The sequence below is a fragment of the Polistes dominula genome, unplaced genomic scaffold (assembly GCF_049000335.1).
Source record: "Polistes dominula isolate Pdom_NZ unplaced genomic scaffold, Pdom_raw_medaka contig_37, whole genome shotgun sequence".
Lineage (NCBI taxonomy): Eukaryota > Metazoa > Arthropoda > Insecta > Hymenoptera > Vespidae > Polistes > Polistes dominula.
Genome location: NW_028301169.1, coordinates 4,316,832 through 4,331,506, shown reverse-complemented (window position 1 = coordinate 4,331,506; position 14,675 = coordinate 4,316,832). Strand labels below are relative to the sequence as shown.

Sequence of the window (14,675 nt, the reverse complement as noted above, 5' to 3'; positions counted from 1 at the left end):
CACTTTCTTAATAATTTACGATCTATTCTTCATATTGTTATTGACTTTTTTTCTTATCGATGAAAACTTACATATGAAAAATATTTTAGAAGAAGGGAGGGGGAGGGGAGGATTCAATTAGGATTGATAAACGTGGATAAAATATTAAACTCGTATAAATTTGACGATAAACTTCTCAATAGATTTTCCCTATTGTCATACCTCAAGAGAAAATCATGTTACTATAATCAGAGATAGTGAGTAAACACAAGGGATATATATATATATATATATATATATATATATATAGGTAAGGAAGCTTGTTCGAGGTGAATTATTTAAGGAGCCCGTTGTATATTACGATCGGTAACAATACGCGTCTCATCGTTTCCTATGCAACAATGTCTAAGATCATGTCCTCTTCCTCCATTCTCTCTCTCTCTCTCTCTTCTCTTATTCCATGTAGATCGCAATTTCTAGCTAGGCGAATGGGTACATTATACAAAGAGCTTGGGAAAATTGATCCCGTATAACCTTAAATGAAACAAACCATGCGAATAGCTTCCATGGAAAATTCTATGTTAGGAGAATTTCGATTATTTTCGTCGATCCTGAATAAAAATCCATAAATGGAATGATTCTTTTACTGGTTATAGCCTCTCTTTCTCTCTCTTTTTCTCTCTTTTTTAGTTAAAAGAAGCACGAGTTACTCGTATAATATCGTACCTATTTATAGTACACATTTAATATCAAACGGTACTAGCCGATCTTGAATCCCTTATGGCCGATCATAAACTTATAGTTCAAGGAAGAAAATGATTCGAGGGTAATATCGGTTGGTCTCGTTCGGTCGCTTAATAATACGTACTCACCCCCCCCCCCCTAAATGCAACCTTGCAACACACAAACTCTCATAAACATATATACACACACACACATAACCACAAACAAGAATGCAGGAACTGAGTTTAGTTGTGTCGGTGTAAACGTTCACGTTGATGCAACGAAATTCTAATCCCATAGGAAAACCTAGAACTCTTTATACTTATTCACCCCTTCCCCTCATGTTCCTCACCCTCACCCCCCGCCATTCTTCGTTTTCTTCGTCCGTTCTCAAAACCATGTCGCCATTTTACAACATCCTAGCGGACCTCGTATTTTTAGCCGGATGTTGGAACAAATTTAATTTCTCCTGGCCCTGAAAATGAAAGAGGTAGGAGGAAATGGTAAGAGTAAAGAGGAGAGGCTATGAGAGGGAGTGAAACCTTCTCGCTGGAGGAAAGTCCTGGGAACAATAGAACGAACTCGGCTGGGTGTCCTGCTGTCTAGGAGGAAAATGAAAGAGGATAAAAATGCACAAGGTTCTTTTCTATTCGTGAATTGTCCGGAAAATCTCGACTTCGTTCAACTCGTCTGTATAATACAGGATCATTTCATGGCCGGAATAAGCTATTATTCTTCGATGTGAATCTACTACTTCTTTAGATGTTCATTTTTATTTCTTTTTTTTTTTTATTCTGCTTAAAACCTGGAAATTGGCTTTAAATGTCTCGTAATAACAGATGTTCATTTTTTAAATCGATATTTTCAATCGTTATAAATCGAAAAAATCATTTTTGTTTTATTACATAATAAACATCAAAATATTTTCGTATTAAAATGATTTTTTATTTGTGTAATAATTTTTATTTTCATTATTAAAAATTTCTATTATTAGGATCTATTAATTATTGATAAAATAAAAATTATTAAAGGAGCAATAATTGTTGGTTACTTTTGTAAAATATTTTATACTTTAGTAAAAGAACATTTTTATGCATTTTCTTATCAAATTATACGTGCAGTCTGGCAATTGTTCGTGTCAGTCGACTATTCCTGTGGGTTTCCTCTCATCGCGCAACGGACATTTCTGAGCGGATAGACAGATAGAAGAGGGTGAAAAAAATAGTGAGAGAGACAGAGAAAGAGAGAGAAATTAAATTAGTCTTGCTTCATACGAGGGCAGATTACAATGAACCGGATGAAGGGTCTCCAAATTAGTGTCACACCATTCTTATTTTCATCACCGGAACGATGTTTACCCCCATGCTCGTACTTTTTCCTTTTTTATTTCTCTAATATGTTAATTAATTAAGCTTTCTTAATACAATTAATAAAAGAGAAATAAAAAATAGAAAAAAAGAAAGATAAAAATTTATAAAAATGTATGAGAAAGGATAATTTTTAAAAAATAAACGTTGAAATTCGAATAAAAAATAAAAATTAACGTTGTCCTCTTATCTTTATTATCCTAATAAGTTAAATCAGACTTTCCTCGTTATATAGTTATTTCACCTAGCAAAAAGTATGCAAAAAAAGAAATTATATAAAAATATATAAAAAGAAAATTAGAAAATATGAGAATTGAGAAAAAAAAGTATTTTCCCACTCTGTATTCTTTCTTTTCGAAAAAATGTAGAAAAATTCTATGGGGAAAAAATTGGCAAAGAAAAAAAGAAAAACAAAAAATGAAGATAAACCAACGGTATATATATATACGTATGTATAAGTATATGTTATACTACATGGAACAATTTAAAGAGAATAGAACAGAGGGCAAAAGCGAGAAAAGTTTTATGACGGTAACGAGATAAATTCGAAATACGTGCGAGAGGGTTGGTGGCGCAAGCTGAAAATTCAACATTATCTCCAGGAGGGAAAACGAGGAAAGTGTAGATTCTATACGATACTGTTAAATTACGCAAGCGAAAGCGTCGGGAACCCAACAGCAGTAAGCAATGTCAGAATTGCGATAGTAGTAGTATCACGCTCGTGACCTGAGTTAGCTCTGACCCTGGCCCGCATTCGACAAATGTATATAGGAATATAGATATAAACACAAACATATATATCCAAGTGTATTCCTTAAAACGATTCATACGTATACGTTTCTGTGTATACATATGTTTACACATACTATATATATATATATATTTATGTACACTAAACAATACGTACTTCCGTTTATATATTATTTTTCTTCAAAGAATTTGTAGTACTTTGTATAACATATATTTGTAAAAAAAAGGATAGTTAGTTATTCATGCAATTATTAAGATTTATAATTTAATGGTACGTTGAATGACACAATAATTTGTTAGATATTATGTTAGATGTTATATTGAATTATTATTTAAAACAGATAAGTTAAAGTATATTAACGCGTGTAATGCATTTATTATACTGAGCATTTCCAGTTACTCCTCGACATAGCATTTAACGTATTAATAATAAAATGTTTGTATGTACTTGTGCACAAATTTATTTTACATTATATGAAACATATATATTTGAAAATATTTATTTAATATTATATTCGAAATTTGTATAACGGAATGTTCTCGTATTAAATGAATTTCATTATGTATGATCTTTAAATAATAAATGGAAAAAGTGTAATAAAAATTCGATATCCTTTTTAAATTAAAAAAAAAAAAAAGAGAAAAAATATCATGAGTAAAAATTAAAAGGGAGAGAAAATTTGTTTTTTTATTTATATAGGAATCGCATGTCAAAGTAAATTCTTCATTTTGAAATAAACTTGTGTTTAATCATTGAGCATTACGGTTTTCTAATCCTTCGTAATATCAGTGAAGGATTCGAGGCGTAGTCTGAACTATTAACCCCACTCATAAATTTAGAATACACCTGAGCTTCGTAACTGCATGCTATTAAGATCCGACAGTTTCGTGTCGTATAATAAGCAATCGGTACAATTTTTACTATTCCTGATAAATCCGTTAAAAGTTACGAGGGGAGATATTTCCGAACGAATTTAACGACGTGTCGAGTTGTTTAACGGAGTGCATATCAATCGAGTCGTGATATAACCAAATTAAAACTAAAATAACGAGAATACTATATTATATTACAAATTGTAAGAATGACAAATAAATAAATGCCCACTATTTATTATGGTCGATTATTTTTACTTATTTACGCGATATGTATTTTGTAAAATAAACGATCAATTTATATGAATATTTGGTTCGGTATAAATTATTAAGTGTCGAATCGCATTTTGTTGGTTTATGTAAAATTTAGATCAAAACTATTGACAGGTTACATTATTACATGTACATATTTTATTATTAATATTTTACCATTTATTCAATATATATATTGAGAGATTTTGTATTAACAGATGTAATGCTGACTAATATTACGCATCGTTATTGTATTATAAATAATGATCATTTATATCAAATGATGAATAAAAATGTTGACAAAAACAGATCCGATAAATATCGGCCATAAAATACAAATCTCCTTGTTAGTTTTCAGTTTTACATTAAATTACATGTATTTGTTCTCGATAAAAAAAAAAGAAAAAGAAAAAAAAGAAAAAAAATCCGATTGAAAGTCTTAAACGTTGCTAGCGACTTAAAACGTGTAACAGAAATCGTGGTAGCCCAACGACGGTGAAACTTTATTAATTCCTTGAAAGTTTGTGTGTGAAAGGACCTTAGCTAGGAATCACTCTAGAGTTTACGAGTTTCACGAGGACATTTACGAGAAGTAAGGAGGAAGGAACATCTAAAGGCTATCCTAAGGCTATTTTAAGGATGTCTCAAAGGTTCTGTGGAAGATTTCACGAGAAGGACTACTAAATAATTACCCTAATTTTCCTTTAAACTCTTCACCGGTTGCTCGTCTATATCTTCAACCGAAAAAAAGGAAAGAAAAAAACAAAAATGGAGAAGAAAAAGAAAAGGAATGGAAAGTGGTGTGCGTGAATGGGGGTGATGGTGGGGGGAAAAAGGGGGGAAGGGGTAGATGGTTCGAAGATGGTATAAGAGTAAATTACAGTGACGGGAATAATGGTTCCGGCTAATTTACGAGGGGAAGAAATTAAAGTTTTTTGCGTGCATTTAGGTTGATGCTCGAGTACCGTAATAACTCGTAGTTTTCTTCTCTTAAACCTTCAGTCGGCTACCCATCCACTTTCAAAGCATTTTCTACGTCTGTAACTTTCCTCTTTCTCGTTTCCCTCTCGTTGTACAACTCGCCAAATCCCTTCCGGCTAAGGTGGAATCTTTGAAAAGCTTAAGCTAAAAGGGAGGATAAGGTCGCAAAACTTTAAGGATTTTGAAGAGGTACGAGCGACGTAGATAGTTGCTACTGAACGCGACTGGATGAAGGTGGGGAAAGAGTAAGTAAGTAAGTAAGTAAGTAACTAAGTAAGTAAGTAAGGAAGGAAGGAAGGAACCAAGGATAAATCGCACTTTCGACTATTCGTACTTCAGGGGGAACTTGCTATTAAGAATTACTATGAATAGAATATTTCATTATCTGTGGTCCGTGAATCTTCTAAGGAGGAAGGGACAGAATTGAGCAGAACAGGTGTTAATTCTGAGATGTAACATCGCATTGTCTTTAAAATAGAACCATCTAAGACAACAACTTTGCTCAATTTTCCGAGTCATGGAACTTTTTCATCTACTCAATGGAAGGAAGAGTGGGATTTCTAAACTTCGTGAATACTTCTTTCGGATTACGATATAACGAAGTAGAAATCACGAGGACGAAGGTACTCTCAGACGTAAGAGTAGGTAGATACTCTTATTCGTGAACCCGTCTATCTTTCTATAGAGAGGATATCTACTACTACATGAGGTCAACATCGACCAGTTGGGTCAATAGAACGAGCCAATGAGATGGTGGTGGTACACCTCTACCTTCCGTACATTACACAACGCGTTCTCTCATCGATTCCCTCAGCTTGTCGAGCAAACCGACTCGATAAGTTCCTCGATACATTCGAAATTAACTCTTCTACAACTCTCGACACACATTCTACTTCCATTCTACTATCTCTGGAAAAGGGATTCGTATAGGATTTGTCCCGATCAAACGTCAACCTTTTCGAAACTGTTCCCCTACTCATTTATAGAATACATGCTCGGTTGAGTTTTAACATTCTCGATAGTATTGTCCTTTCTATGATTTAGCTTTGTGTTTGCATAATAAGCTTTACTACACAATAACCACAAACTAACCAATCCTATCTTTACTCGCATGAACTAACACACTTATAAATGTTGACATTATTAACAGATAAAGAGAAAGAGAAAGAGATAAGCAACGAAATAACTCATATTTACGAGTAACATCATAAACGAACGAGTAATGATCAAACCAAATTGTTGTCTCATTAAAATTCGGTCGTGTCAATGGAACAGAATAAAAAGAGGGGAGCTATTTGTTTCTTTCTATTAAATTTCACGAAAAATATGTACGTTATATGAAAGAATGATATATGTATATATTATGCTCGGATGGTTTTAATAAAAAAAAAAAAAAAATAGACAACAAACAAAAAATAATAAATATGTATTTTAAAGTGAACTCTCACCGAGATACGTCCTCTTGTGAAACGGCACGAGGCGTCGCGACGCCGTGAAGCGCGAGAGACGACGCATGACGAGATTCTTGGGAATACGGTAGTGTTGAATTATTCTCCAACGCCGACACTGCTCCATTTTGTTTACCTGTCAAATAAAACAGACATCGAAAAAATTAAAATTAATTAAACTTAACTGAATTATATAAATGACTACATTAATACGTTACACGTGTATCCAATTATTTTTTATTCCTACATATACATACATAATAAAAATATATTTTTATATTCCTCCTTAAAGCTTTAATCAGATCATGTGTTGAATATCGCAAAATAATAAAAAAAAACAATTAAAAAAAATGACCAATCATAAAAGCTTTTATTCAACATTTGTAAATATATATCTTTATCAACGACATACATATCAATTGCAGCAACAGCAGCAGCAACCTTTGCAAGCAGGTCAAATCCGAATAAAAAGATCCAAGTGATTTTATCGAGTGTTCTATCGGCTATAAAACTTGTCATAAAGAGCAATTAGAAAGAAAGAAAGAGAGAGAGAGAGAGAGAGAGAGAGAGAGAGAGAGAGAAAGAGAAATCGCGGCGATATGCGATAAAGAGCCGACAGAAACGAGCCACTCGGAAGACATCAACTAAAGCTTTGTTATCTTACCCCCTTCCCATACATCTATCCCGTCATTTTTATTCGCGATATACGAGAAAACGCACACCGAAAGCTTCAACGTTTCGCCAGGCTACAAGAAAAGAAATAATAAAAAAGTTCGACGCGCGCGTTTGCTGCTTCGCTCTCATGAAAGAGAAATAAGAGAGAGAGAGAGAGAGAGAGAGAGAGAGAGAGAGAGAAAGAAAGAGAAAGAAAGAAAAAGCATTGAACCATCAAAAAGCGGCAGCATCGACGATAAAATTTTCGTTCTACAGTCTCGCAAAACGAGACGAGAGGCAAACGACTTGCTCAACCTCCTCTCATCACCTTCCCTTCCAAGCACCGCCTCCCTCCTCATCCTCATCCTCCACCCCCATCCCCTGCTCATTTTCTCTATCCATGAAATTTAGCACGTCCTCCGGCCATTTCTACAAAGATTAAGGCAAATATTCGGATAATCTTGCTGGAAGGCGAGAGCACCGATCCTCCCTCCCCACCCTATTCTCCTTCTTCTTCTTCTTCTCTAACCTTCCATCCACCCTCTCAGCTCCACCTCTTCCTCCTCCTCCTCCTCCTCCTTTTCTTCTTCCTCCTTTGCTGTCTTGATACTTCCACGTCGTTGTTTTAAAGGAGCAATTTGAATTCAGCCACGATAAACCCACACTCAAGAAGAAGTTTCCCTCTCTTTCTCTCTCTCTCTCTCTCTCTCTTTATTTCTATCTCTCTCTCTTTCTTTGCTGTCTTCTCCGACGTCTTATTCTTCCCCTTACATCGTCTCACCCTTTCTGTCATGAGTCCTGAACTAAGGACCGTAGGGTAGGAGGAGTCTAAGGCACGCATTCTCGTCTTGAGATGACTCAAGACGAGAGTTTACGAGGCTGCTTTATGAAGACGATGAATAAGTTACGCTTACGTCCGATCACGGACTCAAGATAGAAAGAGAATTCTTATCTTGAAAAGATCCTAAGATCAAAAATTCATTTCTAACATTTTCTTCTATCCTATTCTTTTACTAGTGTTTATCACTGTTTTTTCCTTGTTTCTTCTTGTTGTTCTTTTTCTCTTCCCTGTTTATCCATAAAATCAACATGCTTTTCATTTAAATTTCAACAATTTTCTTGTTGTAGTCCTTTTTCTCTTATTTTTCGTTTCTTTTCTTTTCTTTTTTTTTTTTTGCTCAAGAAATAGAGAAAGAAAATAAGTGAACTTCTTTAAATGTTTATGTTGAATATGGTAAACGGTATCATGAGATAAGAATATTTTTATCTCCAAGTAGAAAAGAACTTTTATTAGCTTTTTTTTTTACTTCTTTTAGTATCTTAAAATACGAGGACTAGGGGTTAATAATAATCAGTAATATTATTAATCAATTTGCATCATGACACTACTTAAGTTTTCTTGTTAAATTATCAGCGATGTTCAACTGACTTGTATCAATGTTCAAATGATCACAAATAGAAAAACTAATTATGCGAAATATTCCACGATTGGATGCAAATGGGTTAATTTTGTTTTGTGTAGGTTGTATTGATAAATTTTCGTTAATTAATAATTACGTTATAAAGGAATATCGTTTTGTAAAAGGGTTTTGATTGTACTATAAGTAAGAATTTTATAAATACAATTAAAAGAAGGAAAACAATATTATATTATAACGTAAATTTATTTACTCGTGCTTAATTCTGTAAACGAATGAATGTAAACACTTACGTGGTTGTGGTGAAACTGAACGATCCGAAGCTGGCGGTGGTGGTGGTATGGTGCCTTCAGGTTTAGCCACCAAAAGAACAACACGATCCTGAGTTGCCTTCAAAGTAGCCACAGCTTCCTCGTGCGTCACGTTCTCAAGATTCTTGTCGCCCTGCTGAAATCAATAGAATAATCCTTAGAGATATCTCTTTTGTTTAATCTTACAGATTATATAAATCTCATTGAGTGAAAGTAAGAAATAACGGAAAAAAAGAAAGAATTAATAAAAAAGGAAAATAGATCTTTTAATTGAAATGAAAGCTAATCTTGATGGAATGATATTGAGTGAAAAGAAAAAAAGGAAAAAAAAGAATGATCACTTCTTTATCCTTTTTTCTTACTCGAGCGGTCTTGAAAGTGAGACGGGTTGAGCTAATTACAGAAGAGCGATTGTAGTGCGACATAGGAAAAAGCTACGGGGTTGGAAACTTTTGCTAACACTGTCGCGAACATCTGACGAACTTTCTACGGACACGAAGCAAGCTTAGTGGCACGTAATCATGCGCAAAGTTAAATCGACTTCAGAATCTAACTCTTGGACCTCTCTTATATATATATATATATATATATATATATTATATATGTATGTATACATGGGTGTGTGTGTGTGTGTGTGTGTGTATGTGTAAAGTATATCAAAACATATATACATATAGATACCACGTTTGCCAGCTTTTTTGTTAGATGAGAAAAGCACAGAACCGTCGATTGAGTAAGTAAGTACGTAAGGTTAATTAAGATTCTGAGGATACTTCAATAACGTACGAAGTAATTCATAGTTTGTAAAGAAAGTTATATACGGTAGTAAATATCTAACGATTAATGTTCTTGCTGCACGTATATAAGGTGTTTTATAATATGTGACACTTATTTCAAGAGTGGATAAGGGACACATAAACAACGAATATTTGAAAAGTAGAAATGATCAAGTAGAATATATATCTATAAATTTTTTTCATTGTTTTTTGGTATTAACCCTGTTTATTTTTTAAATGGATCTCGCCTATCCAATAAACCATAGATATATATTTATTTATTGCTTTTACTAGAATTTGAAAGGAAATAAAACAAAAATGACGTAGAGCGAGTTTAAAAATTGTTCTCATGGTCATAAATCAAGACAATAAGAAACCCCCATGGTCGTTTTAATCGCCGCATTTTCTTTCTTGTATGATTCGGAAGTGAGAAACGTAAATGAAAAGGAGAAAAAAGAAAATAAAGGAGAAAGAAAAAAGAGAAGCTGGAGCGTTGATGCGAAAGATCGTAATAGGAAGTTTCGAAATGACGAGAAATTCGCATCTACCGAGGTAAAATGGGAGATGATGGTAGTGCTGGTGATAGGAAATTAGAGAAAGAACGAATTCTTTTCTGTATATATATACTGGGTGTTTCATGAAAGTTCTGCTAAACTTCACGAGCATATTCCTGTGATTAAAATAATGACAAAGTTCTCTTTGTTTTCGAGTTAAAGCCAGTTAAATATTTCAAACCACCATTTTTCTTTTTACACAAATTTGTTCAAAATTTAAATAATTCATAAGATTTGTCGGTAAACTTCTTTCTTTTTCTTTTACAATTTTTATAAATAATTTAGTAAAAAAAAACTTTTCAATGAATATTTTTTTTTTCATAAAGCCTTCACTGGACGATATTGGGGACCAATTTTTCGTTGAATCTTTTACGGAAATTTATAATTTAATATGACAAATTTGAATTTGTAAATTAAAGTAACGTTTTACTATCGAAATAAAGAAAATAATTCAGAAGGTTTTTGATCGACTTTAACTGGAAAACAAAGCATTTTTATTTATACCAACCTTTTGATTTTTTGATTATTATAATCATATTCATAAAAAAACTACTATGAAGAAGTTTAGGAGAAATCTTCTGAAGCACCCTGTATTTATATATATATATATATATATATATATATTCACTGACTGATAGGAGCTATCAATTATAAACTTGCACGAGCTACGAACCGCCCTAATCTATTTTTCTCATCTGCACTTAACCGGCCATTCCATTGGAAGTTTTATCTTGAAAATCTAGAAAAGTGAGGTGGTGATGGTGGCGGTGATAGTGATAGTCATGCCCTTTTAAAATGAAAAATGATCACGAGTTTATTTTTCTAAAAGGGACCACCACAACGATTAGTCTGGAAATAGTAGTAGATTATACATACTATACTTATTAACTAAACTATTTCCTTTAACCGAAAGTATATATAATATGAAATTATTAGAATTTTTTTTTTTAGCAAACTTTACATACGTTGTATCTATATGTATATCTAATCTTATTAACATATATTGTCAATGTAATGTAAAAATGAAGGGAAAATAAACATGTATATTCACCATGGCATTTCTGACAGCTACCAATTTGTCCCCAACAACTAAACGACCATCCACTTGTGCAGCTCCACCTTCCATAATTTTTGTAACGTATATTCCATTGTCACCAGGTATATGCTGATTGCCAATACCGCCAGCGATACTGAAGCCGAGACCTTTATTTCCTTTGATCAATTCGATTTCCATCAGCTGCGTGTGTCTCCGTCGGCGAACGTACTATTGAAAATGGTAAAGAAAACAACATTTCATGAATCATGCAATTACATGTTACAGCAATACAGGAAAGGAAAAATTTAGTTTTCTTTTTTGTTGGTTTTCTTGCTTGCTTGCTTGTTTGCTTGCTTGTGTGTTTTCTTTTTTATTTTATCGTTTAGTTTACCGTGCTTTACGTTTCTCGTACCGAACGACATAGTTTGGTTCATTTTTTCTTTTTCTTTATTTTTTTGCTATGCTTTCGTTTACATGTAGGATACGCGTTACATTCTTTTCCCTGGAAATGAAAACTAAAAAAAGGTTCACGTAGAAAAATTAATTGCAAAAATTCTATTTTAGTTTTTTATATCGAACCTATCAATTCCTATCAACGAATTCGTAGTTTTTTTCCTCCTTTCTTTCGATAACATTCGCGAAACTAATCGAGAACGTGAAATAAACCGCGACCTTTTCTCAACCTGTACAAAGTTGTTACAGATTCGAAATCAATTAAAAAAATATATTCGATTTTTACAATGGTTTACTTTTTTGTAAATAAAAAGAAAAAAATTGGTAATTTTTACGATAGTTCGATAAGACTTCTAACCATTGATCGACAAATTTTGATTTTTATCTTTACTAACGAGAATATGAAGACGTTCCCTTTGAATTCGTTTCACAAGCATAAGTTTCGTACAGTACAAGTTGTTATCGCTTCCCTTATATATAAATACGTTCTCCCTCTTTTTACCTTTTCTTATATGAAAACGATCGAGAAGTTCTCAAACGAAGAACAACTTTTCGAGAAGAGGAAGAAGAAAGATAACTTGGGAGACTTCTATATCTATTTGTCATAAAACCTTTTCCCGAATATCACCCCTTTCCCTTCCTCCCTCCCTCTACCTTAACCTCCTCTTTCTTCTCTATCTCTCTTTCTTTCTCTTTTCCACTTTTTAAAAGTCCCGAAGCGACTATCATTTACCTGCTCTCTAAGATTCCTTTCTTTCTTAATGGTTCGTCTTTAAAAATGTGGTAAACTTTTGAGAAACGTTCATTTGTTATAATGACAAATTTATTTTCGTTTTGTACGACGAAGAGAGAATACTCGTAATTTATTTTTCAAAAATCGATGATTATTGAAAAAATGTTTTATGAAATAATAAAATTAATTTTATTTTAATTCTGTCTCATTGAAAGGATTAAGTTATGTAGAAATTTAACGATCTTCGAAATGATACAAAATTAATCTACAGTAAGTTTTATATGTGTATGTGTAAAAATATAATTTATTACGTGTACGATACTTTTTGCAAAATTTCCTTTTATGAAGAAATATATTATAATAATATATATTGGATAATTTAATAAATAATGTAATTAATTATATTTAAGATTATTTAATTGATTCACTTTAGTTATAACATATATATAATTAATCTAATAATATAGATTTTATAATATTTTGTAATTTTTAAATAAAGAAAAAAGACTAATAGCTTATAAAACAATGATTCTTAAATTAAAAAATATAAAATAATAAAATGGAAAAACAAAACTATTCTCTTTCTTGTATTAAATTAAATTAATTCTATTTCAAATTAATAATCGTAAGAATTTGTTTTAAATGTTTCTTAGGCTTGATCTAATTATCAGAAATAAAAAAAGAAAAGACTTAGCAAAAAATTCGACGTACCAATTTGACGGTATTGCCGGCACGTTTGAGGGCATCTACGGCGGCCGCATGCGGTACGTCGACGACGGAAACATCGTTCACCTGAAGGATCGTATCGTTAACACGTAAACGTCCATCCGCGGATGCTGCACCTCCAGGTATGAGTTTGGTGATGTAAATCGCTGTGTCGTTACCAAAGTGAGGATTGTCGGTACCTCCGGCGATACTAAAACCCAAACCGGCTCCACCTCTTTCCAACACGATTTCCTCATACTCCCAATCATCATCGCCGTTTACCTGAAACAAATATATTTAATTAATTATAAGAAAGCTGTATACAATACCAGAAAAACGAAAAACAAAAATTATTTGTTTAAATTTAACAACACAATATTTTGTTCAAATTTCTTTCTATAAAGAAAAATGATTAATTAAATATTTTATAAAATAACAAAAAATAGGCTTTTATTGAATCAATATTTTTTATAATATTTTTGATTAGTATTTTAAAAAAGAATTATTACCATTTGAATCATTTAATTAATTCAATTTATATATATAAGTTTTAATTTTTATATAATATAATAATCATGAGATGATACTAATACAAATTTATTATCATACAAAATATTGAACTAAATAAATAAAAGTATATAAAATAGTAATTTAAAAAATGATTTTTCTTTTAAATAGAAAAATCATTTTTCAAGCAAATATAATGAGTCTTTAATCATTTCCCCTTTTTCTTCCACATATCGATTATAAAATCGATAAAGTAAAAAATTCGATCGAACGACTTAAGAAAATAATAAATGACGAGAAAATCGTAGTTAGAATGAAGAAGATGTTATCGAAATGTTATTAAGAAGATTACTTGGTGATGGTTTTAAGTAAGCTCTTAAAGACTTTCCAAAGGGAGAAGATATCTTTTTACGAGAACTCGGTATAATAACGTTTCACGTTCAGCACGGCGTGTTGTATTAATACGAAAAGAAGACGGAGTTTCATCACCCATCCTTCTCTCCTTCTTTATATGTGGCTTTATAATAGGGTATAACGTTATTAAACGAGCGATCACCGAACGACATCTCGCATAAACAACCACCGTCGAAGCAGAATATCACGCGGGCTAATCTAGTCTGCTTGAGGTCTCAAAATCAATTAACTAGTTAGTCCCTAACCCCCCTCCTTCCGTACTACTCCTATATAGTCTCTCTCTCTCTCTCTTCTCTCCATTCTCCACTCTTTCGGCCTACTCTATCAACCAACCTCATTCCCCATAGGAAGCTTAACAATGAGTTAACCCCTCCTACACCCTCCCCCCAACCCAATGTTAGATAGATTTGCTTATCCAAACGGAAAACATCCTTTGCGTAGAGTTTAGTTTAGCTGTGATTTCTAGGATAAGATTATTATCCTACAAGATACAATCGATAACGATTAACATGGTAGTAGTAGTAGCAGTAGTAGTAGTAATAGTAGTAGTAGTAGTAGCAGTAGTAGTAGTAATAGTATTAGTAGTAATAGTAGTAGTAGTAGTAGTAGTAGCAGTAGTAGTAGTAATAGTAGTAGTAGTAGTAGCAGTAGTAGTAGTAATAGTAGTAGTAGTAGTAGTAATTGTTGTTGTTGTTGTTGTTGTTAGAGTAAGATTATAAATCTGATTTATTGCTTACGTTT

At 32.5% G+C, this 14,675-nt stretch overlaps 1 protein-coding gene across 12 annotated transcripts in view; it reads right to left on the bottom strand.

The window, feature by feature from the left end:
* LOC107066989 (discs large 1) overlaps positions 1-14,675 on the bottom strand; it is a 419,075-nt gene that overhangs the window by 62,683 nt on the left and 341,717 nt on the right. For 11 of the 12 annotated variants that reach the window (XM_015322081.2, XM_015322083.2, XM_015322090.2 and 8 more), the window contains 4 exons: positions 13,020-13,295; positions 11,138-11,350; positions 8,739-8,892; positions 6,374-6,509 (listed from right to left, as the gene is read on the bottom strand). In XM_015322081.2, the coding sequence (XP_015177567.1) occupies positions 6,374-6,509; positions 8,739-8,892; positions 11,138-11,350; positions 13,020-13,295 (779 nt within the window). The remainder of the gene's footprint in view (positions 1-6,373; positions 6,510-8,738; positions 8,893-11,137; positions 11,351-13,019; positions 13,296-14,675) is intronic. The other variant, XM_015322082.2, reaches the window with a different exon arrangement.